The sequence below is a fragment of the Psammomys obesus genome, unplaced genomic scaffold (assembly GCF_907164565.1).
Source record: "Psammomys obesus unplaced genomic scaffold, mPsaObe1.curated_primary_1811, whole genome shotgun sequence".
Classification (NCBI taxonomy): Eukaryota; Metazoa; Chordata; class Mammalia; order Rodentia; family Muridae; genus Psammomys; species Psammomys obesus.
In genome coordinates, this window is record NW_026590699.1 from 147,653 (window position 1) to 175,567 (window position 27,915).

Genomic DNA, 27,915 nt, shown 5'->3' on the forward strand with positions numbered 1-27,915 from the left:
AGTAATGGAAGATACGGAGCCTGAACAGGCCATCTTCTATAACCAGGCAAGGTTTCCAGTGGAGGGGCTGGGACAGCAACCCAGCCACAAAACCTTCGACCTACAGCATATCCTGCCAAAAGGTGTGCTGGGGGTAAAGTTGGCACAGTACGCGTGGGAGTGGCCAACAAAAGAAGAGTCCAACTTGGGATCCATGCCACAGGAGGGAACCCATACCTGATACTGCCTGGAGGATCAGAACCCAGAGGAGGGATAGCCCAGAGACCTACGGTAGAACCAAACATGACCAACGAAAAAAGTAATTAATTGTAATTAGTTAAAAATAAATAAAATGAAAATTTAAAAAGTCAATGAAATTAATCCTAACAATACTCTGCTATACTTGTAGACTGAAGCCTAGGATAATTATCATCAAAGAGGCCTCATCCAGCACCTGATGGAACCAGCTGTGAGACTCACAGCCAAACATTAGGCAGAGCTCAGGGAATCCCATAGGAAAGAGAAGGAAGGATTATAGGAGCCAGAGGGTCAAGGACACCAAAGAAAACGGCCCACAGAATCAACGAAGCAGGGCTCACGGGAGCTCCAAGAGACCGAACCAGCAACCAGGGAGCTTGTATGGGTCTAACCTAGATCCTCTGCATAGATGTTATGGTAATGACGCTTTGTGCTTTTGTGGAACATCGAACAGTGAGAACAGGGGTGATATCTGACTCTTTTAGTTTTTAATTTATTTTTATTAATTACAGTTTATTCACTTTGTATTCCAGCTGTAGCCCCGTCCCCCAGGCCCTCCTAATCCCACTCTTCTGCTCCTATGCCCCTCCCCCAGTCCAAAGATAGGAGAGGTCCTCCTCCCCTTCCAGCTAAGGGCATGTGCCTAGTCTTATTGTAACATAATGTGCCATGTTTGGTTGATATTCCTGGGAGGCCTGCTATTTTCTGAAGGGAAATGGAAGAGGAGTTGATCTGGGGGAGAGAGCAGCTGATGGAAAAGGACTTATAGGAGAGGAGGGAGGGAAAACTGTAGTCAGAATAAAGAGAATAAGCAAGAGAAAAATAAGTGAATTTTTAAAGTATAATTTTCTGTCACTTATAATTTTCATATTCATTTTATTAAGAATTTCATACATGCATATGTTTTGATGAAACCTCCATATCCCCTACAACCACTTTCCTCCACAACTACATGTGTTTGTACTCTATCTCTCATTGTATCTCTCCCTATGTCTCTCTTTCTGTCTGTCTCTGTCTCTCTCTCTCTCTGCCTCTGTGTGTATGTGTGTGTGTCTCTGTGTCTCTGTGTGTGTATCTCTCTGTCTCTGTGCATAGGCATGTGTCTCTCTCTCTGTGTCTTGCTCTCTCTGTTTCTCTGTCTCTGTATCTATGTCTATTTCTCTGTCTCTTGGTCTCTCTGCCTGTCTTTTTCTGCCTCTGTGTTTGTGTGTGTCTCTCTTTCTGCGCCTCTGTCTCTCTCTGTCTCCCTCTCTCCTCTCTCCTCTCCCTAGTACACTTAGAGATGCCTATATGTACATGGCTGCAGCACCATCTCCCAGAGCATAGTCTCTCGGGGGTCTCTTCCCTGAAGAGAATGACCATTTCTCCCCAGTAGTCATCAGTTGCCAACACTGCTCAGCTAGGGATGGGCCTTCCTGAGCCCTTTCTCCACCCATGCTGAGACTCAGGCTAGCTTGAGACTGTTCAGGTCTTGTGGATGCAGCCCCATGACTCAGGTTACAACAGGCCTGTCATGGAAAGCAAATACTGTTTCCCTGCAGATGCTTACAACATCTCTTTCCTGCTCCTTCATGATGGTTCCTGAGCCTTGGGCAAGGTAATGTGACACAGAAGCCCCATTTAGAGCTGAGCACTTCCATCCCTTTTTTTCCCACATGTTGATTGGTTGTGGGTCCCTGCATTAAACAACATCTATTCCCACAAGGGGTTAGCAGAATGAATATAGTAGCATTTGGTGTGTTGGAGAGGACCACCAAATCATTCACATCCAGTGACACCAAATATGGGGTGAAATACCTTCATGTTAACCCAAGGGAGATCAGAGTTTGCAATCTGTAAAATATGGGACACCTTTTGTTCCATGTGTCCTTCAAACAACTTGACATGACATAGCATTCTTTCTTTCTCCCCTAATTACATCAAATGAAAACTTTCTGCACAGAGAAGCATAGCAATAAATCTTGTATGTTGACCTTGGTGTTCTTTTTATCATTCATATTATATCCTTAATATGTATCCAAATATGTATTTCTCGGATTAGTTTCTATGAACTCAATAATTCACGTGTATCTTTAGCGGGCAGTCTCTATCCCAAAGGGTCATATTTTGTAGCTCAACTAGAGCGGCTGCAGTGGGCGTTAGGCGTTAGTAGACCTCGTAACACTTAACGCTAGTTACTTAGACACTACTCGACAGCATGAAGGTCCTGAAGAGATTCAGCATGTTCTGCATGGCACCTGTCTCAGAGTAGCCATCATGATCTCCTTAAGCAAGGAAGGGTAACTTTCCTCACATGGGGTTGACAGGCATAAATGCAGAAATGTAGTGGTTCGATTGGCCTAACTTCACCCATACGTCAATAACCTAGCATTCAACATTCCACCGTACCTCAGTTAATTCTCTTCTTTTACTATTACCTGTCCTGTGGCTCTGGGATTACAAATTACACTGTAATTCAGTCACTCACTGGAAGAAATTCTAGGTTTGGATTTCAAAAATCTCAGCTCCTTTACATGTCATCAACCATAAGACCAACCAAGATGGATACAAGACGTAAGTATTCAATTTAAGTCTATAAACTTAACGGTAAAACACCGTAGGAAGCCTTTGAAGCATTGAACTGGGAGAGAAGAGAGAAGAACTCAGAAGCATTGGCACCATTGAGAACTGGACATGCTTATATCTAACTACATTCTGAACAGCAAACGGTGTTAAAAAGTAAGCCCATGATTAAGAAAATATGTGAAAATCATGTGCCTGTTAATACATGAAAAACCAAATTATGCAAGCCATTAGTATAATTAAATAGAAAAAAAGTAAAAGGAAGGGAACTTTTCCAGTGAGACTGCCTACTCCTATAATCCAAGCCCTGGGAGACTGAGGTAGGAGGATTGCTTTGATTTCAAGGCCATTTAGGACTACATGGTGAGTTTCTGGACACTGTGATTTACAGAGTGAAAATGTGTATGAAAGGGGGAAACATGAATTAAATAGATGGGGACACACAGAGAGAGTAGGAAAGGGAGAGAAAGAGAAGAAAGAAAGGAGGGAGAGAGAGAGCACTAGTGTAAAACAGGCAAAATATCCAAACAGATTCTTCTTGAAAAGAAACGTGGAAATGCCCAAATAATCCATGAAAAGGGGTTCAACCTCAAAAATAATTAAGAAAATGAAAACTAAGAAACAATGAGGTGTCAATTCCCTCTTGATTCAGTGGCTACTATGTGAAAAATGAAAGACAAGGAGTTGATGAAGATGAAAAATAAAAAATGAATTTCCTAAGCTGCTGGTATAAACATGACTGACCACCAGGGAGGTGGCTACTAGCGGGAGCACAGGGTTCTTGTGGGAGAACTCCCTGTGTTTATGAGAAGACTCCCAGAAAACAAGATAAGAGTCTTGTGACCTCAGTTGCTTGTTCTTGGAATTTGTTTTCGGGCTCCTCCCAGGTATACTGGCCAGGAGTGAGCTAAAGTCAGATCACTCATTTCTTGCTGATGTTACTCAGTCAAGTGTTCAAACTATCCTTCATATGACTCTAGGGGAAAAACATGTTTTTGACACATGTGGCTTATTTTTATGATTGTATACTTTATTCATGTGATTCTGCTTATAATATAAGCAGAATATAAACTGTGGGTGTTCTAAATGAAATCTCATGGCTCTTGCATGACGTTTTAGTCTGCTTCATATATCAGCTTCGTTCTCCCAGGTCCCAACACCTTTAGAGCAGTGAAAGCTAATAATGAATATTGTTTGTTGCATGGATGTTTCTCAATCAATCAATCAATCAATCAATCAATCAATCAATCAGTAAAGCACTGATTGCGGTGGTAGCTTCCAAGTGATGAGTAGAGTTCCAAAAGGACTGAATGTCTTCTCAATATATTTGCAATATATTTGTGATATTATTTATAATAATCAGTACATGAAATCAGTCTCAGTGAAGCTTAACTGAATTTTTAAAAACGTATGAATACACAATGGACACCATTCAGGTGGGGGAGAGATACAGGCAAGTCCTTGTGAGGAAATGTGTGAAGCCAGTAGGCTTTATCCTGAGCTTAAAAGTCTGTCAAGAAACACAAATACCACAGGATGGCAGACATGTATAATCTCACAGAAGCCAAACTTATACGTCAGTGTCAGGCATAACTGAAAGGCACCAATAGCAACAGAGTATCTGTGACATTCATACCAACCAGTCAAAAGCTTCCTCCTCTCTCAGCCACAAATCCTAGGAGACGGTATTACTCTATTTTAGTCATCTGGAGACCAGGGATCAGACAACTAGAGAACACTCTCTATTTAAGCCCAAAGAAATCATCCAAACTCACCCAGCCAAGACTGTAATGACTGCCTTGCCTTGTCTTCACAGAAAAGTATCAACAAGGTTCTAGCTCCCTCTGCTGGGCGGGCTTCAAATCTTCTTCCTCCTGATCTTTGGAGCTCCACAGATAAACTCAGTGTGGCCTGCCTTCTGTCTCTGAGACCCATGAAAATGCCAAACATGCTTTCCAATCTCTACCTGTCCTCATGTCAACATAGCCAATTGATTGCTATATAAAAAAAAAAAGAGAAGAGTGTGAATTTCATCTCTAGAAACATCCAGAAAACTCATGCTCAAATAAACACTAGGTACCATCACTCCATCAACTTGACTAATAGTTAAATGCCAAAATGCCTTGAATGACATCCTGTAGCCACATGCCCTGCGGGGCAGACTGCACACACAGAGCATTAAAAGGACAGTGTGTCATCGACTTGACATCCATAGCTCAATAAATCCAGTTAATTTTAGGCTATCAAGCAAAAGCTGTTCAAAGAGACTTCTTTCAGTTAAACCACTTCCATGAAACAGAGCGTAGATTTTCATCATTAATCATATATACGCAAACATATGTGTGAAGGACAGTGTGCACCTGAACAGCAAAGCCACAGGAAGCCTGTGCAACTCCCACCGAGATGTCACATCGTAAGACAGTGATGAGACAGTCTAGGTGAAGATCAGAGACTAGAAAGAACATACTTGGCATTTAGGAATTACTGCAAAATCAGAAAAATTAAATAAATGTGGAGGAAATCTTTGAGAAAATGGAAAAAAGCCTACAAAGTAAAAGAAATGAGGAAAATGATAAAAATATATTTCAACACAGTTAGAAATTTCTTTAAGAGATGTAGAGAAAGATCAGAAAGAAATAATTTTATGTCATCAAAGAACTCTGTCAGCTACTTCTCCATAGATAAAGTAATATGTGACTTCTAAATTCAAAAGCTGTCAACTGCTGTGGGAAAGACCAGCATCTAGACAAATCTTCACAAAATAATGGGTACAGACTGGCGATGTAGCTCCGTTTGTGGAATATTTATGTAACACGCACATGGCCCTGGGTTAGAGACACAGAACCGCAGAACCTGTCTGTCTGTACGTACATAAACGCTTACTGTATCCTCAGGAGGTGGAGGCAGAAGCATCACAAATGAAGGCCATTCTCAGTACCCTGGAGAACTTGGGGACTGCCTAGATTACATACAAGCTTGTCTGAAAGGAGAGCCCAAAACAGCAGACCAAAGGGGAAGATCCTATATTTTCTGGAGAGAAATGAAGCTTCAGAGGAGCCACAGGTCTATGTCTACAACTGACTTGTCTTCTGTGGGGATCCTCAAGAAACTGACGATCGATGGGGCTCTGCAGGAGAATAAACATGGCATGGGGATGGAGGGGGGAGCACAGGAGCCTAGAAATGCAAGAGTGTAGCAATTTACAACACAAAACAACTAGCAGTTTCTACCCATTGGTGTCCTTCCATATTTGCTAATACTTCTCATTGGAAATTAATGACATTTCTAATCAGCAAGGCTTCAAAGATAGAGTCATCTGTAGTCACAGATGGAGATAAATGATGATGTCAACAGCTCACAGAGGAGCTGGTGAGGAGACTTCCAACAAAGGCACAGTAAAAAATACTTTCAATAGTGCATATGGAATATTCCCTGAGGCAACCTCTGATGATGCCTAGAGAGAGTGGAGAATCCAGACACGGTACCCCCATCAGAGGTGGGAGAGCTAGCTGTCCTATCATAGTGACAAAGGCAGGCTGCAGAGCAGATGTGCAGAGACTACACATTTGTACCTCTGCATTAGGGAGAAAGTTAATTCTATACAAGAGTTAATGTGAGAACTACAGTGAAAACAGAAATTTATAGCAAATTCATGGCTCAATCATCTGGAAATATGTAAACACCCAGAAGAGTAGATAATGCTAATATTTAAGTCAAGTCATAGATCTTTCTTTAATAATTTATTTAATTTTTATTTTATGTGCATTAGTGTGAAGGTATCAGATCCCTTGGAATAGGCAATACAGACTGTTGTGAGCTGCCATTTGGGTGCTGGGAAATGAACCCGGACCTTTTGGAAGAGCAGACAGAGCTCTTAACCACTGAGCCATCTCTCTGGCCCCATAGGAATTAAGAACAGTAACATACCAGGGTCCAGCCCCAGGGAGACAAAGCCTGAAGAAGGGTGGATGCAAGAGCAGTGAGGGTCAGATTGAGTCAGGCACAGGGATGGGGAGAGTCTTACAGCCTGCCTGACAGGCAGCCATAGTTCTTCTCTATTTATACAGGCATAGATGTTGTTCCAAAACATAGATTGTACCATTTTGGTCCCATACACATATTTATTTATTTATATGTATGTATGCAATGTTCTGCCTGCACGTTCTGGTGCCAGAAGCAGACACCAGATCTCACTCTAGATGGTTGGGAGCCACCGCGTAGTTGCTGGAAGTTGAACTCAGGACCTCTGGAAGACCAGACAATGCTCCCTACTTGGGAGGCCTGAATCAGCAACCCTCTGGGAAACAAGAACACACATCAAAGAGATACATGGCTAGCCACAGGTAGCTCCTAGCCCCCCAGGACCCATTTTAGCCCTGGGCATACATATACCCTGTGTGGAAGGAACTCCCCCTGCCCTGAGGAAGGCTCCTCACACTGGGAAGCCCAGTTTTTCTCCAGGAAGAGGCCAGTAGCAATCCAATCAGACCATATCAGCCAGGGGCTGGGACACACCAAGAGTGTGAGGCATCTTTGAAACCACAAGGGATCTCCCAACCCAGCAACCTCCTCCGCCTGAGATTTCCCAGGTCATCATTTACCCGGAGGGGGGGGGGGTCGAGGATACCAGCATTTTTGGGGCTAATGCCATCTGGACCCTTCAGGAGGAAGCTAAACCCATGTCAGGGTAAGCTTTTTGATGACGCACTTGCTTTGGAATCATCCCTGCTCCTTGTAAGTAACCCCTCGCCCATAGTCCTATTAGTAACCACAGTGAAAACTCGCTGTCCCCTGAGTCAGGTCTAGGGACAAAGTGTCAATATTCAGGTGGAAACTCTCCCCTCCTGCCATAACATACTAGTGAAAGGAGACACATTACCCAAGGGGAAAAGGTACTCAGCATGAAGAAAAAGAAGGTAGAGAGAAGGAAGGCCGCAGGTGGTTGCCACACAGCCCCATAGACTACCCCACCTGGCATTCCCAGTTGTGTCTTCCATTTGACCCTTCTGTGCGCTGTCTTCAAAACATGCTGAGCCTGGGGCAAGCTGGCCTCCCCAGTGAACACAGCACGCAAGGCAGATCAGAGAGGCAGCCCGTGTCCTGATTCGCCGTCTTGCCCTCCTTGAAACTATTTTTAACGTATGAAATACGGGATATGCAGCTATTTCTCAAACCATAGGAACGGGGGCGGGTGGAGGGACGTTTGAAGGCTAGAAATGTTGAGAACTGTATTGGAATGTTCCCATCCCTCACCAATCATGAGCACTGTTTGCTCCCAGTCCTTATTTTGCTAGGTCTTGTTGGGCAGAATGGCTATAGGCCTGATCTCTGCTTAATAATTTCCTACACGCCCCTCTTTTCTGGATGGTTTTTCCGTTGGGCATCAGGGATTCAGAACAATCTTTGTCCCCACATCCACGGGCACGATCCTGCGTTACCGCTGCCTTGTAACAAATGCCAGGCCGATGTTTTCCCATCTCCCAGAAAGACTCTCCCTGGGCAGGTTTACTTCCGGCTTCGGAGGATCTGGACTAACCCCTGGGGGACCCCTTGAAGAAGAGTCTGTAAGCAGAGCAGAAGTTGTTGAAGTTGCAGATGCCACCTGGTGAGCCCTCCCTTTCCCTTTTCTGGCCATATAACTGAAAGATTTCAAAAGACCCAATCAACTAGTCAAATTCCACCCCTCCCATGACACGCACACGGGCGCGCGCGCACACACCAACCTGACTCATGATTCACTGGACTTTGCTTTGAGCAAACCCCTCAGACTGTGACCATTGCCATTACCCAGCGACTAACCCACGGCGCCTCACAACTAACCCGCTGTGCCTTCCAGCCGTTAGGATGCGGGGTCAGCATGAAAATCTGGCCCAGACGAAGGGACTGCCCCTTAAGAACCTGGGCGTTCCACCACCCCTCAACCCCCGACCCCCGTCCCTGTCCCCGCCCTCACCCCCACCCAACCAGCAACTCGGCGCCAGGCCCCTAAGAAAAGCCTCTCGCCTTGGGGCTCCCGGCCGGAAGCCTCCCCTGGACCTGGCGGCGGGCAGGGGAAGGGGCGGGCGCAGGCGGCAGCGGCACAGAAGATGCACGCGGGGCTCCTGGGGCTCTCTGCCCTGCTGCAGGCGGCCGAGCAAAGCGCGCGTGAGTGCGGCGCAGCCCGCGAGTGCTCACCCCTCCAACACCCCACTCCACCCCAGTGTGCGGGGCACTTCTGCCACCGCTGCCCCGGGCAGGACGCAAAGACTGCACCCGCGCACGCACAGTAGAACCCCGGTCCTGGCCTGCAGAGCACTCCTCTGCGATCCCCATCACCGGCGCATGCTTCCCTCCACCCACGCAGACACCCCTCCATGCATGGTACAGATACAACCCCACTCCCCAAACCCTGGGTCCTGAATGCCTGCCCGCTCCAGCCCGCACTCTGCAAAGAGCTGCTTGAGGAGGCTGTGTGGGGCGCCAGCGCTTGGTGAGGCGCCCTGGCTCCCTGGACGTGGGGCTCCTGGTTGGGGTAGCCGCATGCAAGCCGAGGGCTGGGAGAGGTAGGGGGCGGGCTCCCAGAGGGCACTGATTCCCCTTTGGTGTTGGGGACACAGCAGAACGCTGGCTGCTCGGGGCACAGATCCCATGGGCAGCGAAGGTGAAGCAAGATGGCTATACTTTTCGCGCCTTTCGCGTTTGAACTTGTAACCCTTTCGGTGCTGGCATAGGGTGCTTCCGCCCACTTCCGCTGCTCTCCTACAAGGTCTTGTCCGTGGGGAGACACCACCATCCTTACTCTCCAAGGTTCCACGTTCCCCCTTAGACCCGGTATCCCTGAAATTTACCTCTAATTTGCAACGTAGTGTAGCCCCTCCAGATTCCCACCCCCGAGGCCCGCTCAGAATTCCAAAGGGCTCCAGGCTGGACCCTGGAGCGGCCAGGATGCACACTGCTACCCAGTGTGCCCTAGGCCCCTAGCTTTCTAACAGGGCAGGTTTGAATGTTTAGCGGGAAGCACTGGACAGAACCTGCGACCGAGGAAAGAATAGCCGCCATCCCGCTGCCCATAGCTGCCAGGTCCCCAGCTGTGACTCAGTGCCGTGGGGTTTGTGCCTACAGATCCACATGTCTTGGTAATAGTGGCAATAGTAGTGTGATCGCATCGCCGAGTGCCCTCCAGTCAGTCATGAGTAGTACCAACACAGCTTCTTGCTGAAATCCAAGGTTATATAGCCAGAGCCTGGCCCCGATGACACAGCTGTAATCCAAGCCACCGGAGAGGGTGGGGTATGTGAACATGAGTTACAGATCCAACTAGGCTACCGAAAGAAGTTAAAGCTGGCCTGAGCAACTCGGCAGACTATTACCTCAAAATAAAAAGGGAAAAAATGGACTGAGGGATGGCTCAGGGGTAGAGGCCTTACCTAGTACAGGAATAGTCCCCCCTCCCCCCGAATTCAATCCCTAGAGCCAGGTAGGTGCGATGAAAGGACAAAGCCAGTGTCACACAGCATCGCTCATGCAGCCCTGGTTGTGGTGAGGATGAGATCACCTCATGTTGTTGGACCCCCACATCACTGGGCCTCCCCTAGGGGAAGGTTCACCTGTTTGAGCATGTACTAGGCATCAGGTACTTGGCACGTGTCCTGTATAACCCCACAGACAGCCCCCACACACATACTACCACTTTATGCCTGTTTTATTGCGAGCAGGCCCTCCTGGTTCCTTGCTAATGGTAAGGATGCTGTGTTGGTTTGTTTGTTTGTTTGTTTGTTTGTTTGTTTGTTGTTAAATGATCTAGTGGACAAGGAGCCAGGACAGGTTTAGCAAAGCTCACAGTTCCCAGGGCTGAGAGGTAGGGCATGCCATGTGAGACCATATGGGGATACTCAGTTGATCAGGAGCCTGAACCTTCTGCTGTGGCTTCCTCAGACAAGACAGGCTGACCGGGCTGGACAGATTCTTGGTTTCTGCGGGTAGCTGCTGTGAGCTTTGGTCTATAAGGAGGGCTCGCGTCACTTGGCCCCTAACCCTGGACAGGCTAAGGCAGAGGAGTGCCATCACCTAGGGTGCATGGATCTTGGACGGAAGCTCTTGGATGGCTAGCATGCATGTCCCTGGCAAGTTCTTGGAAGAACACTGTAATGTACAGAAAACAAGCGTTAACAAAACAGTTGCCTGACTCCGCCCCTTCAACGACCTTCCTCTTGTCTCTTACCACAGGCCTCTGCACCATTGTTTACCACTTTGCCACAGGTTGTCTCCTCTGGGGTTGGCTAGCCCTTTCTGTCCTCGTGCCGGGCTTCTTGGTCCAGGCCCTGAGCTATCTGTGGTTCCGCGAAGACGGGCATCAGGGCCAATGGTGGCTGGCAGTGCTACATCTTCTGCAGCTTGGCGTCTGGAAGCGGTAAGAGCAACCCGCCCCCCTCCCATCTGATTCTGTGGGGGAATTGCCCTGTCGGTATACACTCTTGACCTTAAAGCCATGAACGTTCGGGGCCGTGCCCCTGTGCGGCATCAACATCTCTAACATCGGGGGACTCCTTCTCACTGCACCAGTGACTTCTGGAAAATGTTTTTCCTTGTCTTTAGTTGGATTCTACATCAGTGCTGTCTCCACCCCTTAATCAACCTCTGGAGCCACATATATCCATTTGCTTAAACTGTTCCATCTGATGCTTTAGTCTATGAAGTTGGCATAGACTTAATTAACCACAAGCCCACGTGATGGCATCTGCTTTGCTCTTCTGTGGCAGGAAGCAGTGGCCTGGGAGCCAGGGCCCGGGTGTTTGTTTGTTTGTTTGTTTGTTTTGTATAAAAGGGTTGCCAGGTGTGGGTCTGCGGCAGGTGGCTTCCCCGGGCCCACAGGTCTCTCCAGAAGTGAAGTGTTGTTTCCACCTGGAGATGGGAAGCCGTTTTTTTGCAAACACAGCACTGTTCCGCTCCCAGCTGTCCCATAACTCCATGGAGTTGAGGGGATTCTTATGAGGAGGGAAGAAACAAGGTGAACCCTGAGGCTCACGTGCTTATTAAATCACAGACGACCAAGGTTCGAAGGGCATCCAAGGGGCCACTGGCAGGAGCTTCTCTCTGTCCTCGGAGCTTGTCTTCTGTCTCTACCCAGGTTGGACTTGGGTCAGAGTAGAAGGTGCTTCTGGAGAGACATGGAGTGACAGCCTGTTCTTCATGTTCTCCTCCGGCAGGCATCAAGAACACATGGGCCTTCCTGCCTGAGCGCCACTCCTGAAACAGGCTGTCACTACCAGGGGGAGGAAGGATATCTCATAGAACTTAGGGTTACAGACTTCTCGGCCTGCTACCTATGCCCTCATCTGCCTTGTAATAAGGCCAGAAGGCTCACCAAGAGCTGGGCAGTTAACTGTACAGGGTGAGACCTCCAAGATAATGGCTCGTCAAATTGGGAAGGAGCTTCAACATAAAGAAGCATTTGATAGCTCAACATCAGAATTCAGAGTAGCCTTTAGAAAGAATCACCCTTCACTGCTCTCAGGTAAATCTGCCTTCTGGGGCTCTGGAGAGACCCAAGCGACCCTTATAAACCTTCAGAGAAGTGATGCCAGAGGCAGAACTCTGGTCCAGATTTATGGTATTTGACAGTGATGGCATGGTTTCTGCTACACACTTAAAAATTAATATGGACAAGTGAAAAGACAAGTGAAAAATCAAAAAGTGGAAGAAACAAAAAGCCACGTAGAGCTAACTTAGAAAAACACTCAGGTGACTAAAAAGTCATGTGTGCAGCGACATGGTCGTTAATCGCACACAGTCGTTAACAGCCGCACAGGCTTTAATCCCAGCCCTCAGGATGGAAAGCCGGGTAGAAGTGAGGCCTGCCAGGCTACACAGTGAGTTCCGAGCCACTCAGGGCTACGTGGTCAGACATACATGCCTCAAAATTAATAATTAATGAATGCAAAAACAAATGAATAAATAAGAGAGCTGAAGGGATGGCTCAGGAGCATAGGCTACTCTTAAGTTCGTAGAACCCATATAAGTAAGTTCCCAGAACCATTTAAGGCGGCCTATTACCGGGAATCTGATGCTCCCTTTTAGCCTCCACAGCCACACACACACATATGCGTGCCCGTACATACATAAATAAAAAAATAAATCTGAATTTTAAGATTAATGTATAAGGGCTGGAGAGATGGCTCAGTGGTTAAGAGTACTGGGTGCTCTTCCAAAGGACCCAGGTTCAATTCCTGGTACCCACATGGCAGCTCACAACTGTCTGTAACTCCAAAAGCTGACACCTTCACACAGACATACATAGACTAAACACCAATGCACATAAAATAAAAATAAATAAATTTTTGAAAAAATAAGAAAATGAATGCATAATTTTAAAAGAAGAGAGAATTGAGGAAAAATAAATATTGATTTCCAGGAAGAGGTAAAGTAATACATCCAGAGATAAAGGCAGAATATGCAGTTTTTAGAGCTGGACCACAGATTCAGCCCTTTCTGGCAGCCAGAAGAAGCATAGTGGATGTTCCTCCAGAGTGTGTCAGAGTTTGCAGGTGAGCCCAGCTACAGCCTACCTCCTCAGGAGAAAGTGCTGAAACTGGAAAGTGATGAATCTCTTCCTTGCTCTCAAACTGGCTCTCACAAAACCAGGGGGGATAAGCCAGCAGATCAGGTTTTATTCTGTTCTATTTTCATTGCAGTTTGTCAAAACCACCTGTAGGGGGAGCCAGAAGGGTTGTGTTTGCACAACCCGGAACTTGATAAAATGAAGCCCATTAGCTGGCTCCGTAATGAAATGCAGACGAATGGACTAACAACAGAAAAATAAATAAAACGCAAACCCCTTGAGGTAAAGCCACTTATAAAAAATGCAAGGCTGAAGACATAAATGGATTCTGGTTTTAAATCCAAACAACAGGAACTATAAGGCTAAGTCTTAACTATAAGGCTCAAGAGAACCTGATGTTAGTTAATACTCATTTTACACAATGGCAGCTACTTTTTCCTACCTGAACATTCTGTTTCCAGTCTAATGGTGTGTGAACTTGCATGTCTTCTACCTTCTTAGAAAGCCTGGCTTCTCTGTTTAGAGACCCAGCCTGAGAGGATGGGAGACTACATAAAGAATCTTCTACTCAGTTTGCCTCTTGTGTTGCGCAGCAGCTTTTCTTCAGTGAGGAGAAAGCCGAGACAGACTTTAAGGGCATGTAAGACCAGCTTGACACAGATAGGGGCAGATTCAACATTTAAACGCAAGTAAAGGCATTGGGCCGCCAAGCCTGACCACCTGGGTTCAATCCTTGGGACCCACGTGGTGGAAAGAGAGAGCCAACTCCCAAAAGTTGTCCTCTGACTGCCATAGGCGTGCCGTTGCGCGCATGCACCCACACAGGTGTACACAGACTAAATAAATGAATAGACAGATAGATTGCTGATGAAGCACAGCTGTATTCGTACCTTGCACTATTGACTGTCTCAGCTCTAACGTTAACATGGGCAAAAGAAACACTCAAGAATTCCCCGAGCTGTGAGCCCAGGATAGACTGTTCTAGCTGTGGTGGAACTGTCTGACATTTGCTGTTAAGCGCTGAAAAACGTACTTCCGGAGACCTGTCAGGGAAGGTAACTGCACCTCCAGGCTTCAGTTCCTGCCATGTGTAGTTTTGAATGCGGCTAGGATTCTTGGGCCGTCAGCAGGGCTGCTCACATGGAGTCTATTGCATGCCCTGTGTACCGCAGACACACATAATCAAGTGCCGGGTCTGAGACTAACTCGGGAACAGCCGAACACAGCAGTACCATGAGGAAGGGCCAGGAGCGAAGGAGCGGATCAGGCCTTAGAGAGACAGCAGCAGGAACAGTCGGCACAAGCAGCCAGAAACCCAAGACAGCGGAAGGAGGTGTAGGCCTGAGGCACTGCTTCCAGAAGGGAGGTCGGGGGGGGGGGGCCCATGAACAAGCTCCTATGAATCCCATCTCATTCCAACCCCCCGGAAGAGCAGGTCCCCAGCAGCTGCCTACCGGTCTCAGCCTGGATTCCTCCATCTCCCTGCCCAACCACAGCCTTGCAAGGCCACACTGCTGTTTCATTATTCCCAGGCCTGGACCCCATTCCAATGCCACGGTCCTCACCCACTGGTCTCTCACGCTCCCTACTCCCAGCTCAGCTTCACGTCCACAGTGTTCTTCGGGCCATCAGCACTGCTGCAGACCTGGAGCTCCAGGAAGTCCTCACTAGCCACCTTGGCCTCCTCCACGTATATGCAAGATAGTCATCTGATGCGTTTTTCTTCCTTGATTTAAGCATTTATTGTGTGTATGTGTGAGCATGCATGTGCGTGTGCCTGTGTGCTTTCCACGACTGGGACTCTTGTCTCTAAAGAACACCTTTCATCTTTCTTATTCCTTCTGTAGTCAAAAGCCCAGTAACACTTCAGGTGAAAGGAGTTGAGGGTGTGGCTCAGTGATGGCACACTGACCCAGACCCAGAAAGCACAAGGCCCGGGGTTTAGTCCCCGGCACCAAAATAGGGGAGGTGAACCAAAAAGTCCTTGGTGGGGACTGGAGTGCAAGCAGGGAGAGGAAAGCACCCCATCCCTTGCAAGGATGGAAAGGAAAATTATGGCATATTCTTTCAGCGCATGTGTTCTCTCAACAGTAAATTTGTGTCAGGAATGACGGCCTCAAAGACCCAAAAGAGCTCAGTTCCCTCAAGGAGTCAGATGAGGAACAGAGAAACTTGTTTGTCCTAAACAGCTTTCCTGGGCCCTCAGCTCCAGAAATGAAGTTGTTTCAAAGACAGCTCCCAACCTTGGGCCTGGCCATGTGAATGATGGCCAAAGGTCAGTCCAGCTTGTTGCCTATGGAATCTTAGCAAGCTGCTTTACTGACCTTCCTAGGTGACCGTCAAGGTGTGCCTGGCTCTAGGCCAGGAGGGGCTATTTCTGAACTTGGGCAGAGCAGGGAGGTTCAGCTCCCAGATGGAAGCACTGGGCACTGTTGTCCACACAGCAGGCAGGGACACTGCCTCCTTGCTGCCCAGCTTAGACCCAGGGAGGCTGTTGGGACATTACCCCCACAGTGACCCCATGGACAGCTGGTGTGGTTGTTTGGGCTGTGAGGAGGGTGGCCACTTCCTAGTCAACTATCACAAGATGAGAGTATGAGAACAAAATGCCTGTTGTGTGTTTGTGGGGACACAGGTACAGGCACTCTCTAGCTTCTTTCTAAGTTTTGATTCTTGTTGACACTAGGAAGGTCACCTAGTCGTCCCTAAGCTGGTGTGACCCTGTGACACCGCTCAGCCCAGTCCTACAGGCCCCTGGTCCCTGCTTTCTAGCTGTTCCTCTTAGAACCCAGCAGCCTCTTATCTGCCTTGTGTCTACACTTGACTTTGAGAACACTCTGCACTTGCTCAAACTTGCTGCCCTTCCCACCAAACACTTTGGTGACTTCTCTTTCTTCAGGGTGACTAGTGGCTAAGGTTCTGCCTCGGGCCCCCAATATCTACACACCACCTCCTCTAGCCACTTCCTAGCCACTTGGCCATGCCAGCTGCCTTTGTCCAGGAGTCCTAATTTACAACCAGAAGACCCTGATCCTTCCAAGGTGAGAGGGAAGACTCCCCTCATTCCCACATTCCTCACTTCTGAAAACAAAGTTTGTGTTCTGCACTGTCAATCAAGCAGCTGCTCCAGGCTTCTTTCTGTTACATGTTAGCATCCAAGGGTTGAAGTCTGGAATCTCAGAGTCACCTATAAGGCCTTCTCCACCCTGCTCTGCATACTCCCAACACTGCTGCCTCACCAAAGCTCCAGGAATTATTGCTCGAGTACTGTATTAGCTTTCTTCCAGATGTCCATGCCTTCTGTGCACACACACACACACACACACACACACACATATATACATACAGGTACATGTATGTGTGTGATACATGTGAGGACATAAGTGCATGTGAATGCACTGTATGTGTGCATGTATATGTGTAAACATGCATCTACATGCCCATGTGTGTTTGCACATGTGTGTGCACATACATTTACACGTTCATACACAATACATATGTATACATTCATCTCACATCTCAAACACAGCATACACACCTCTCCCAGTTTCAGTGTCCCAGAGAAAAAGCCAACTTCCATGAGCTGAAATTGAGAACTCTGGGGTAATTCAGTAGGATCATATCAGCCCCTCGTTTCTCCATCTTGCCCCATCAGCTGGGACCCATCTTCCCCAGCTGCTGGCTCTTAAGAGTGTTCTGCTCTTATGGCACTGAGAGTTCTACACTCCATGAAGGAAGATGAGGACCCCGTCATCTGTGCTCTAAGGAGATGATGACCCACAGTGCCTTGCAGCTGATCTCTATTGAAAGGGTTCATTCCCCTCACTGGAAGATCTGGGGAGAGGACATTGGTCAAGATTCCCTGCAAGCCTGACCAGGCCCAGCCTTGATTCCTTAGCCCTGCAATAACTTCAGCCTACCCACCCCTTGCCCTTCCAACTTTGGGGTCAGTGGCCTGCTGAACACATGAAGTTTGAACTGAAATGCCAGCTCAGGCTAAGAGCTTAGCAACAGCCTAACTGGTGGCCCCCTAAGCCATCAGTAGCGGTAGAAGACACTTGAGAATGCCTCATATCTCCATGTTGGTTGGTGCTGAAGCCTGCACGGGTGGCCGTGTGGTCCATGTCATGATGTCTTTGCTTTCTGTAGGCACTGGGACTCTGTGGCAGCCGCTCTGCGGAAGGAAAGGGAGGTTCCCTGCTGGGGACAGCTGCACCTGCAGGAGGCTGACCTGTCAGCCCTCCGGCTCCTGGAGGCTCTGCTGCAGACAGCGCCCCACCTGCTGCTTCAGGTGTATGTGTTTCTAGCCTCTGACTTCACAGCCATTGTGCCAGGTGGGTGCCTTTCACTGGGACTCAGAGCAGCTGCTTCCGACATAGCAGGAACGCGTGCCTGACCTTGTAAGGACTTGGTGTCCCTGCTAAGATTTCTGCTGTTTGGGAGACTTAGGGAAACCCCATTGTCAGTAACCCAAATGCTGGTTACAACTGGCTTTTGCTGGGGTCCTGAGTTCACAGGGACCTGGTTAAGCATCTAGAGTCAATCCAGAAGACAAAAGTTGTGCAGAGCGGAGATAACCTTGAACATGGCCTGAGGAAGTCTGCTTCTCAGGGCATCCACATGCCCATCTCTCCTGGGTCTGCTCCTGTTACAGCAGGGCAGACACCTGAAGGCCCCACAGGAACAGTCTTCCGCAGCTGTGTTTCCAGCTCCATTCTAGTCCTGATGCCTCATTACTCCCTTCTCCTGCTGCTGCTGCTCCTCCTCTTCCTTTTCCTCCTGCTTTCCTGCTTCCCCCCCCCCTTTTCCTCTTCTCTTCCCTCTATTTTATTGGTTGGTTGGTTTTGTTTTTTGAGGCAGGGTTTCTCTGTATAACAGAGCCCTGGCTGTCCTAGAACGCAATTTGTAGGCCAAGCTGACCTTGAACTCAGAGAGATCTGCCTGCCTCTGCTTCCTGGGATCAAAGGTGTGTGCCACCATGCCTGGCTCTTTTTCCATCTATTTAAGTATCCAAACTTAAACTATTATGTTTATATGTGGCTGTATATTCCTCCATTCTTTCATTAAACCTCTTTGTGTGGGGGAAAATATTCGTAATACACTGGGTCTAGGGCCCTGTGGGACCCATATACTTTTAATCATAGTTTAGACAAGAAGCCTTGGAAGCTTAGGGGCTGGGACATTTTTAAAGGGCATCCAGAGGAAAAACATCTAAGTCACTGGACAGTGGAGACATTTTCGGCTTCCTCTTGTTTCTGTGAAAATGTGTGTTTGTACACCAAGTTACCCATCACCAAGGGGTTTGGTCAGTAGTACATCATTGGGCTAGTTTTTGATAAGAAGTTGGCTGCTCCCAGAAAAGGATAGGGGGTGCATCTGTGCGAATGCTCTGGAGCCTGTAGAGAGCTCTGTCTGTTCAATCCCCAGGGATCAGCGCCCTGCTCTCCTGGTCTTCACTGTCCTGGGCCCTTGTGTCATACAATCGTTTCCTGGGCATCATGAAGCCAGGCCACCGTACCGTGCTATGGGCTGCCCTCTTGTGCCAGCAGCTCTGGAGGATGGGCGTGCTGGGAGCTCGTGTGCTGAGCCTGGTTCTGTTCTGCAGAGTTTACCGTGTCTGGGTTTTGGTGGTTGGAGGTAAGCAGGGCTTCTGTTCTCTTTCTAAAACCTTAACAGGAACGGTTCAGGATCCCTGCTCCCAGATCCGTGGCTGACTGGGTTTGGCAGAGACTATTCCAGAGACAGTAGAAAAGCGGGTTTCTATGTTCCCAGGAGACCTCAGGAGGCTGGCTGCACAGATATGGCGTCTCCCTTCATCGCAGTAACCTGGAATCCCCCTGGGTACTGACAGTTCCAAGAAAGAGAAAGTAGATCTGTCCAGTCCTCTTAAGCCTAGAATACCCACAGCATGGCTTCTGCCATGCTCTGCCGGTTAAATGGTTCTTGGCAGCCCTGACCCGTGAACACAGAGGGCCAAACCCTCCCTAGTACCCAGGAGTGTGCATCCAAGGCAAGAGGGGAGGTGGTAAATGCCAGATCTTTGGATACACTGCCGCAGAAGACTGTTGCCGATCCCACTTTTTCTAATACAAAATTGTTGCTCATACAGAAGTGGGTGTGGCTCTCACTATGCCGACCTCACAGGAGGGAGACCTGGGTTCCAACTGGTCCTGCACAAAACTGCAGTACATGCGGTGCTGCTGAGGGCCTCCATGAGCACCTCATTTCCTTCGGTTGTTGGACGCTGTCTTTGTTTCACACAGGAAGGCTCCACCGGACCCCAGCCTTCCCACAGCCAGCAGCACAGATACGAATGTGATGACCAAGAGTCTGGCCCTTCAGACTCCTGAATGGGGCCTGTGTGTCCTTGCCAAGGACAGCCGTGTCCTCTGGTCATCAGTGAATACACTCTGCAAGAAGGAACAGTGTACTCTTGTTTTAAGAGAAGGGAGAACATTGAGAAATAGCTGGCCCATGTACCAAGAGCAAACATTTAATACAGTTATTGGCAGAAAAGAACATTTTTTTGGGAGGGGGGGGAAGCTGTGTCCTTACAGAGAAATTAACTGCATTTTATTTGTCATTTTAAAATTCAGCTTGTGCTCCAGAATGAGGCTATTCATCTTAAATATAAGTATAAAATTTGTAGCTCCTGTACAGGGAGTTCTCTTTGGGTCCAGAGGGCTGGGTTTTGTAGCGCAACAATGTAAAAAGCGTAGAGTTTTGTTTGTTGTTGTTGTTGTTGTTGTTGTTTTTATAAATGCCTCTTTAAATGCTTTCTGGGAGCAGAAGGGTGTGCCTATGTAGGGCCTGATGGCTGTCACTGAAGCCGGTATGTTTTCTCAGCTCCAAACTAGGCCAAAGGGCCCCTGTGAGGCTCAGAGAGATAAAGCACACAAAGAATGAGTGGTTTGTCTGGGCCCCTCAGTTCTCTTCTGGGTTGGTAAGTTTCAGTGCCCTCCCCTTTCCTACCTCCTCACTGAAGGCTGAACTTCCACGCTTACTCTCTCCAGGCGCCCACTGGCTGGTGATGACCTTCTGGCTCGTGGCCCAGCAGAGTGACATTGTGGAAAGCACCTGCCACTGGAGGCTGTTCAACCTGCTGGTGGGGGCCGTGTATATCCTCTGCTACATCAATTTCTGGGACAGCCCTTCCCGAAGCAGGATGGCCAGCTTCTACCTGGCAAGTGGCCATGGTGGTTTTCTTTTGTGTGGCCTGTAGCATATTAGGTGGGAAGGTACACCTATACACAGATGTGCCTGTATATCTGTTCAAGAAGGGATGGAGGGGGGCCCTGGGGAATCAGCTGAGTCCATAACAGTACTTACTATGCATGTGTGAAGACCTGATTTCAAATTCCCATCAATCAAATACATTGGACCCTAGCACTGGGGGCAGACACAGACAGATCCTAAGACCTTACTAGCCAGCCTTGCCAGAATGTCAAGCTTCCAGTTTTATGAGAGACCCTGTCTCAGGCAGTAAGGGAGAGTGACAGCTGAAAGCACCAGATCTTCTCTGCCTTCCACATGCCTGCACACTGGCTATATGTGCTATGCAAGCACCACCCACACACACACACAGAGAGAGAGAGAGAGAGAGAGAGAGAGGAATAGCCTAGCCTAAGGAGAAACTGTAAACAGTGATTACACGCTTTGAAAATAGTGTGACATCTAGCTGCTGCTGGCTCCTAGGAGCTTCAGGTGCAGCCAACTCCACAGGTACACTTGGGCACTTTTCCAAAGCGGAGATGCCCAGGCCCTTCCCCAGTGAGGCCTGAGAATTCTAGTCTTGGAGATAGAATCAGGCAGCATTGCCACCTTTGGAGGCTGCACCCGTGGACTCACCTTCTCCTTTTTCGGAGGCAGGACAGCTCTGGAAAGCGAGGCTTCACCCAACTCAGCATGTTCATCTCAGCATGCACACAGCCTACAGTGATCTCAAGGCTAGTGTGCAGCAGAGAAGAATATGTTATCAGAGTCCCAGAGAGCCACAAGGGCCAGGTGAGGACAGAGGCTCTGTAGGTAGGGAAGGCTTTGCAAAGGGGACAGTGGATCTGTCCGCAGAGATGTAAGAGATGCCTATCTGAAGAGCCTTGGAGGCATCGGGGCACCTCAGGCAAAGCTACAGAGGTGGCGCAGGGACCGCAGAGCACTGAGGAGGAGACTCGTGAAAGACAAATACAACATCCGGTCTGTAGTGATAGAACAGAACTGATTTGTGCAGAGGTGATGAGAAATTCTAGAAGGAAAAGGAGAGAGTAGAGGTGAGGGGCGTATGGGGCGTGGGTTGAGTCAGAGAAATGGAACTGTGTAAGAAATAAGGGAGGCAGTCAGTGGCTCTCCCGTCTGCTGTCTTAACTAGAGCTGTCAAGTGTGGGAACAAATAACTAGTGTCTTTATGAAAGGCAGGAGGCAGGGGTCACTCGGGGTAGAGAACAAGGTGTCACAGGCTGAGAGAGTGGCCTCCTCCCATGTTTGTATTGCAAAGAGATGTTGTCTAGTCTTTGAGGAGACCTTTGTGAGGGTGGGGTGGAAGACTTGTATCTGAAAGGACAGAGAGTGAATTCACACCTGCAGGCTTTCTGGAGAGAGGTGTGGGCCTTAGTTATCTGTCATCATGCTTCACCTAGAATGAGCTGCCATATCTCCTGGCAGCTGGCAGCTTTCTCAGGCAGGAAGTTCCATCCCGGGGATATAGCCTTGAGCTGTTAGAGCCTGTGTTGCCATTTGTCCTCTGTCTTGGCATGTGATGGTTAGAAACTCCTGTGCCAACGGTGTGTTGTTCCCACAGTACTTCCTTTCTGTCTGCGATTCTGTGGATATTTTCATGAACCACGCCAGCAAAACCTCCCTCTGTAGAATCATTCCCACCGAGGCCTTGCTCCTGCCTGGAGGGGGCTCCTTGGTTTGCGAACCCGAGCAGGTACCAAAGACAGGAGGGAAGAACTGCAGGCAGTAGGCTATGGAGCTGTGTGCCTCGGGTATGGTGACTCTCTCTTGACCCCACAGGTCATGCTGCTGGAGAACTCCATACTCTTACTGTTGGCCACTGACTTTCTGCAGGGGGCACCATGGACCAGCCTGTGGACTGTGGTGGGTGTCTTGTCTGGATTTCTGATTGGTAAGACCTACTCAGCCTTCTTAGGCACACCTCCTCCCCATTTGTATTTTATCTTATTTTATAGTTTCACACGTATGCGTGTGTGGTATATATGCACGTATGTGTGCGTGTTCATATGTGTGGGGATGCGCGTGTGTTATATGCCCGTGCATGTGGGACTTTCCACCTATTGAGAAGGGGTCTCTCACTAAACCTACAGCCCACTAATTCCTAATGGTCCGGCAAGCCAGCTTGCCCTAGGTGTGTGGTCTAGAAAGCCAGCTTGCCCTGGCCACGCCCCACCCCCCAGCCGCCCCCACCTCCTGCGAGCACTCTCTGCCTCCCAAGTGCTGGGGTGTCAGGCAGACGCCATCCCTGCTCAGCTTATTTGTAGGTTACCGAGCGTTCCCATGTATGAGGCAAGTGCTCAATCCACCGAGCCATCTCCTCAGCTACAACTTGTATTTTTTAAACGATCTAGAAAGAGTGGGGGGGCAGCTTTGGAGCAGTGAGCAGGGGATGGGGTCCAGGCTGTGGGGAAGGAGGCTGTCACCTGTGGCCCGAGACTCTGAGCTTAGCTTCCTCTACCTGGCTGGACTGCTGGGAGACTCGGACGAAGGTAGGAGCAGCTACATCTGTCCAAAATGCTGCCCTTAAAGTGAGTGGTAAGATGCTGATTTCTAAGCCGCATGCGTGCCGGTGACGGCCAATCAAAAGCTGAGGATGGCCGGTATCTCGCCTGGGCGAGAGCTTCTCTGCCACCTACAAATCCGCCTACGTGCCTGTGACCCAGTCATCTTCCTGTGGAAAGGGGCTCCCTTGGGATATGTTGTTGAAGTCTTCAGCGCTAAGAGACTTAACCCTCTATTTGGGGTCTTTTAGTTCACAGCAGGAATGGCCACGTCAGTATGCACAGTAGGTAGGAGTGCTACTGTTCCTTCCTCTCAGAAGGGGTTGGGCTTGCCATGCTGTTCCTGTGCCCACCAGAAGGTGGAGCTGGACACATCTCTGACTCTCCTTTGGCCCCCTGGGAAATCCCCCAGTAGAAGGAGTGTGTCAACACGAAAAACGGAAACAGCAAAACTGTGAGTCAGTCCCTAAACCCAGGCATTATAGAAAGTTATATTTAATACATGTTTAAAATCACATCATATTAACGTTATTGCCAGACACGGAGGCATGGATGTGAGTTCCAAGCCAACACGGCCTATATAGTGAGTCTGAGGAAAGCCGGGGCTAAGAAGAAAAACCCTATTTCAAAAACAAAAATGCAAGGAACAGCCTGTTTAGCATTCGAGAAGCCCTGGGTAAATAAACAATATAAGCCGAACACGAGGGCTCATGCCTACAATCCTAACACTTAGCTGAGGCAGAATTGACACAATTTTGAAGCCAGCCTAGGCTCTATGTCAAGACTTTGTCTCAAGAAAACAAGTAATTTCACAGGTGGGGAAGAGGGAGGGGAGGACTGGGAGGGGAGAAGGGAGGGAAGTACAGGGGGGATACAAAGTGAATAAACTGTAATTAATAAAAATAAAAATAATTAAATAAAAAAGAAAACAAGTAATTTAAAAAAAAAGAAAGAAAAGAAAAGTTATAGAGGCTGGAGAGATGGCTCAGTGGTTAAGAACACTGGCTGCTCTTCCGGAGGACCTGGGTTTGATTCCCAGCACACACGCAATGGCTAATAACTGTCTGTAATGCCAGGTCCAGGGAATTTGATGGTCTTTTTGGAGCTTTGGGCAGACATGGTATACCGATATACATGCAGACAAAACACACATACACACAAAATAATATTTTCTAAAATAATTATAGTTCCAGCTGGGCACAGTGGTGCACCCCTGTAATTCCAGAACTCTGGGAGGCAGAGGCAGCTGGATCTCTGTGAGTTCAAGGCCAACCTGGTCTACAAAGTGAGTCCAGAACAGCCAAGCCTACAGAGAAACCCTGTCTTGAAAAACAAAACAAACAATAAGGACAAACGGATTATACTTCCAAGAACACAGACTTGAGACAGTTCCTTCCCAAATCTAGGCTCCCCGTTTCCTTCTTTTCATGGATAACATGCACTGAGTACTTAGTACATACTGCACACCAGCTTAGAGCTACAGCCAAGAATCCAGCAGGTGGCAGGGTCCCACAGAAAATCAGCATGCTCAGTGCCTCTGACTGGGGCAGATCCCGCTGCCTAACAGGCACCCTGGGTGAATAGGGTACTGTTGGGGAGCGTTTCGGCCTTTTTCTGGCCTGGGTGAGACTTGTTGCAAAAGATGAGTAGTGATGGAATACCGTTTGGGTCGGTGAGAATGCAAGGCACTGTATAGAAACTAGCATGTGACCTGTGTCCGGTGCAGAGACAGAAGTGCATAGGAATGCTGGTCCTTGTCCCCACTTCCAATCCTACCACAAACCAGTGCCCTGCCCTCATCCCCGGATACACTGAGGGCCTGAGGGCAGTGTCCTTTGGGCTCTATCATGCTGCCTTCTCCAGGTGCCTTCCGCCTCCTCCTCACTCTTGGTCCACACCTCCTGCGTGTAAAACGAGCACCCTTAACACAGGCACTTTCTCTAGTGCAACAGGAAACTGGAAACAGCGTGGGTGGCTTACTGGAATGCACTGCTAAAAAGATTACTGCAGCAGTCAACACTTCTGATCGACATAAATGAAGCTGACAACAATGTGATTAAGATGTTTATGCACAAAGGAAGTACTGTTGTTGTTCGTGGAAATGCCCTCACGCGGCTTTTGAGGAGCATAGCTGACCTCTGCTTCGGGCTCTTGTTTTTGAGGCCTCTTTCTTACCTCCTGCCTCCCACGGCTTTGGCATTCTTCCACAGTGTCCCGGTGGTGGGATTCTGAAGGATTCTAGGAGATTTCTACCATGCTCACATGTGTGCACACATTTGCACATGGCTAGAGTGGTTGATGGAAGATGCCCTCCAGGAAGAAGCCTGGGGCTCAGCAGGAGGAAAGCCACATTATACAGCTCTTAGGTTCAAAAACATTTGCAGCTGGTAGATGCTGGGACCTATTTAAAATCTACCCTTAACAATGTCAGTTCTGAAGTCTCAGAGCCTTACTGTAGGTCAACACTATATTGCTTCATTCAGAGTAGCCACTGAGACTGTCACTCGGGGCAGGATATAGGGTGTCCCGGAATATAACATCATGCTCTCCTTTTTGCTGTTATTTTCTTTTGCAGGGTGTGCGTCGCTGGCTATTTATTATAGCCTGCTACATCCTAAGTCCGCAGACATCCAGCAGAGCTTCATGAGGAACTGCTGTGGCCCCACAGAGGATGACAGAGCTGAATCAGAGCCTCCTCCCAGGGCCATGGTTCCCGCTGAGGAGAGGCCGGACAGCTCAAGCTGGTGCCAAGAGGAAAGCTATGAGCTAACAAGCCTAGATAAGGCCTCCAGCCCAGAGCAGAGCCCTGCAGAGGTGGGGCTGGGGGACCAGAGATCCGGGGAATATTCTTTCTTCAGCCACCACCACTGGCTGCTGGTGAAACTTGCTCTCAAGACAGGAAGCATATCTAAGATCAACGCAGCCCTTGGAAGTGACAGCCTTGGCTGCTCCTGTCCCCCCGTACTGGGGTCGAGTCAACACTGTAATCTGCAGAGGAAGCCCCTGTTTTCCCAGCGAGACCTCCCATCCTCTCCCCGTGACCCTTTGACCTTGGAGAAAGGCTCTGAGTATGCAGGTGCGCCAATGGCAGAGATGGAGTCATTGGAAACTTCGAGCTATGTCTCCTTTGCCAGTGAGCTTGAGGACAATGCAACAACCCAGAAGCCTCCAGCTACGCAGGAGGGTAGCCCAAAGGCTGGGACCAAGACTGACCTCGCAGCTCAGGACAAGGACACAGATGGGCCCCTAAAGGGGAAGGAAAGACAGGAGAGTACCACACTGTACTTCAGCGCCACCATGGACAGGACCACATCCTCCTACGAAAAAGGTAGCCCCGTGGCTCTGCGGACATCCCACCCAGGGACATTGGGAGAGAGCGGGCCTGTGCAGCCTGCATTGCCTCAGGCAGTCACTAAGCCCTTTCCTGTTACCATGGCCAACATTAGTCCCATTCTAGGCAGAGTCTCAGGCAGGGACTTCTGCCCCCGTGCAGACCTCCACGGAAGAGTCCCAGACAGTTGGGATTGTGAGGAGTGGAAGGGGCCTGCAAAGGACCTGAGTTTGCAGCGTTCATTGCCAAAGATGAGCCTGAAACCTGCTGAAGAGCCCCAATTCACATCTACCCCCAAGTCCGAGACTCTCCAGAGGGACTATAGCTTCAGGGACAGGATGAAACAGGAGGTGAGTTTTTTCATCTGATCTTAGCCATGGTGGAATAAGACGACAGGCCCATACATCAGACTCGCCGTGTAGCATCATGGGAAGAGGAATCCCGTGCCTGACACCATGGGTCTTTGTACTTCTGATCTCTGCCTACACACCTGAAAAGATGAGGGATCAGGATTGGGTAATGACTGAAATCTCCCCTACACATCACACATGGCACTTAAGGCACAGCAGAGATTCGGGTGCAGTGGAGAGAGCAAAGAGGCTTCCGGTTCCTCTTATGAGCACCGTGAGTCCCAGCACATCTCTTTGTGGCTTCCAGAAAAATGTAAACGTAAAACTCAGAGTCCAGTTTCATCCTGGATTCTTTACAGTTAGCTGTTCCTCACATTAGATGGCCATTAATCACTTTTTTTTTTTTTTTTTAATGCTTTTGGGGCTAGAGTGATGGCCCAGCAGGTAAGGGCACTGCCTGTTCTTCCTGAGGACCCGGGTTCAATTCCGAGGATCTACTTGGCAACTCATGAACCCCTGTAACTCCAGTCCCGGGGGGATGACCCTCTTCTGGCCTCTGTGGACCCTGCATACGCATGGCGCACAGAAACAAGTGCAGGCAAAACACCTGCAAACCTAAATTTTTTTTTTTAATAAAAACACGTTTTCTAGATACATTAGTTTTATTCTCTAATTGTTAGAGAACACAAACTCTTTCTGGATATAAATGAGAGCTGTATGTTCATAGTCAACATAACTGAAAATATGAGCAACACTTTGAGTTCAGATCCCTTTGGCAGGATCTAAGTAATATCGAGGGACAAAGGTTGTTTTTTTTGGTTCCATTTGGTGGTTATAAGACAGAATCACCATCTCTCTATGTAGCCAAGGATGGCATTGAGTTCCTGATCCTTCTGCCTCTACCATCCAGATATCCTTTCTGCAAACCAACCAGTGGGTCTTCATCAACTTTATAACCCACTTACTTCATCTCCACAGTGCTGCCTCTTCCACTCAACACAGGACAAGAGCATCAACAAATGTCACTTTCCCAAATGCTTAATTCCTCTCTATCTCTTCCCCTAGGCCTCCATTGTGGGTAGGATATCCCAGTCACTTTCCAGAGTTCTGCTGCCCACCTGGTTAAGAACTCGTAATCACAAAGCACCAGAGAGAAAAGCACTT

At 48.5% G+C, this 27,915-nt stretch overlaps 1 protein-coding gene across 1 annotated transcript; it reads left to right on the forward strand.

Annotated features, from left to right (window-relative positions):
- Positions 1–8,885: 8,885 nt before the first annotated feature.
- On the forward strand, positions 8,886–27,118 carry Xkr5 (XK related 5). The gene is made up of 7 exons (XM_055608483.1): positions 8,886–8,943; positions 11,005–11,188; positions 17,486–17,670; positions 18,764–18,973; positions 20,350–20,519; positions 22,349–22,460; positions 25,646–27,118. Exons 1-7 carry the CDS (start codon positions 8,886–8,888, stop codon positions 26,767–26,769), a joined length of 2,043 nt encoding a protein of 680 aa, XP_055464458.1. The 3' UTR covers positions 26,770–27,118.
- Positions 27,119–27,915: the final 797 nt, after the last annotated feature.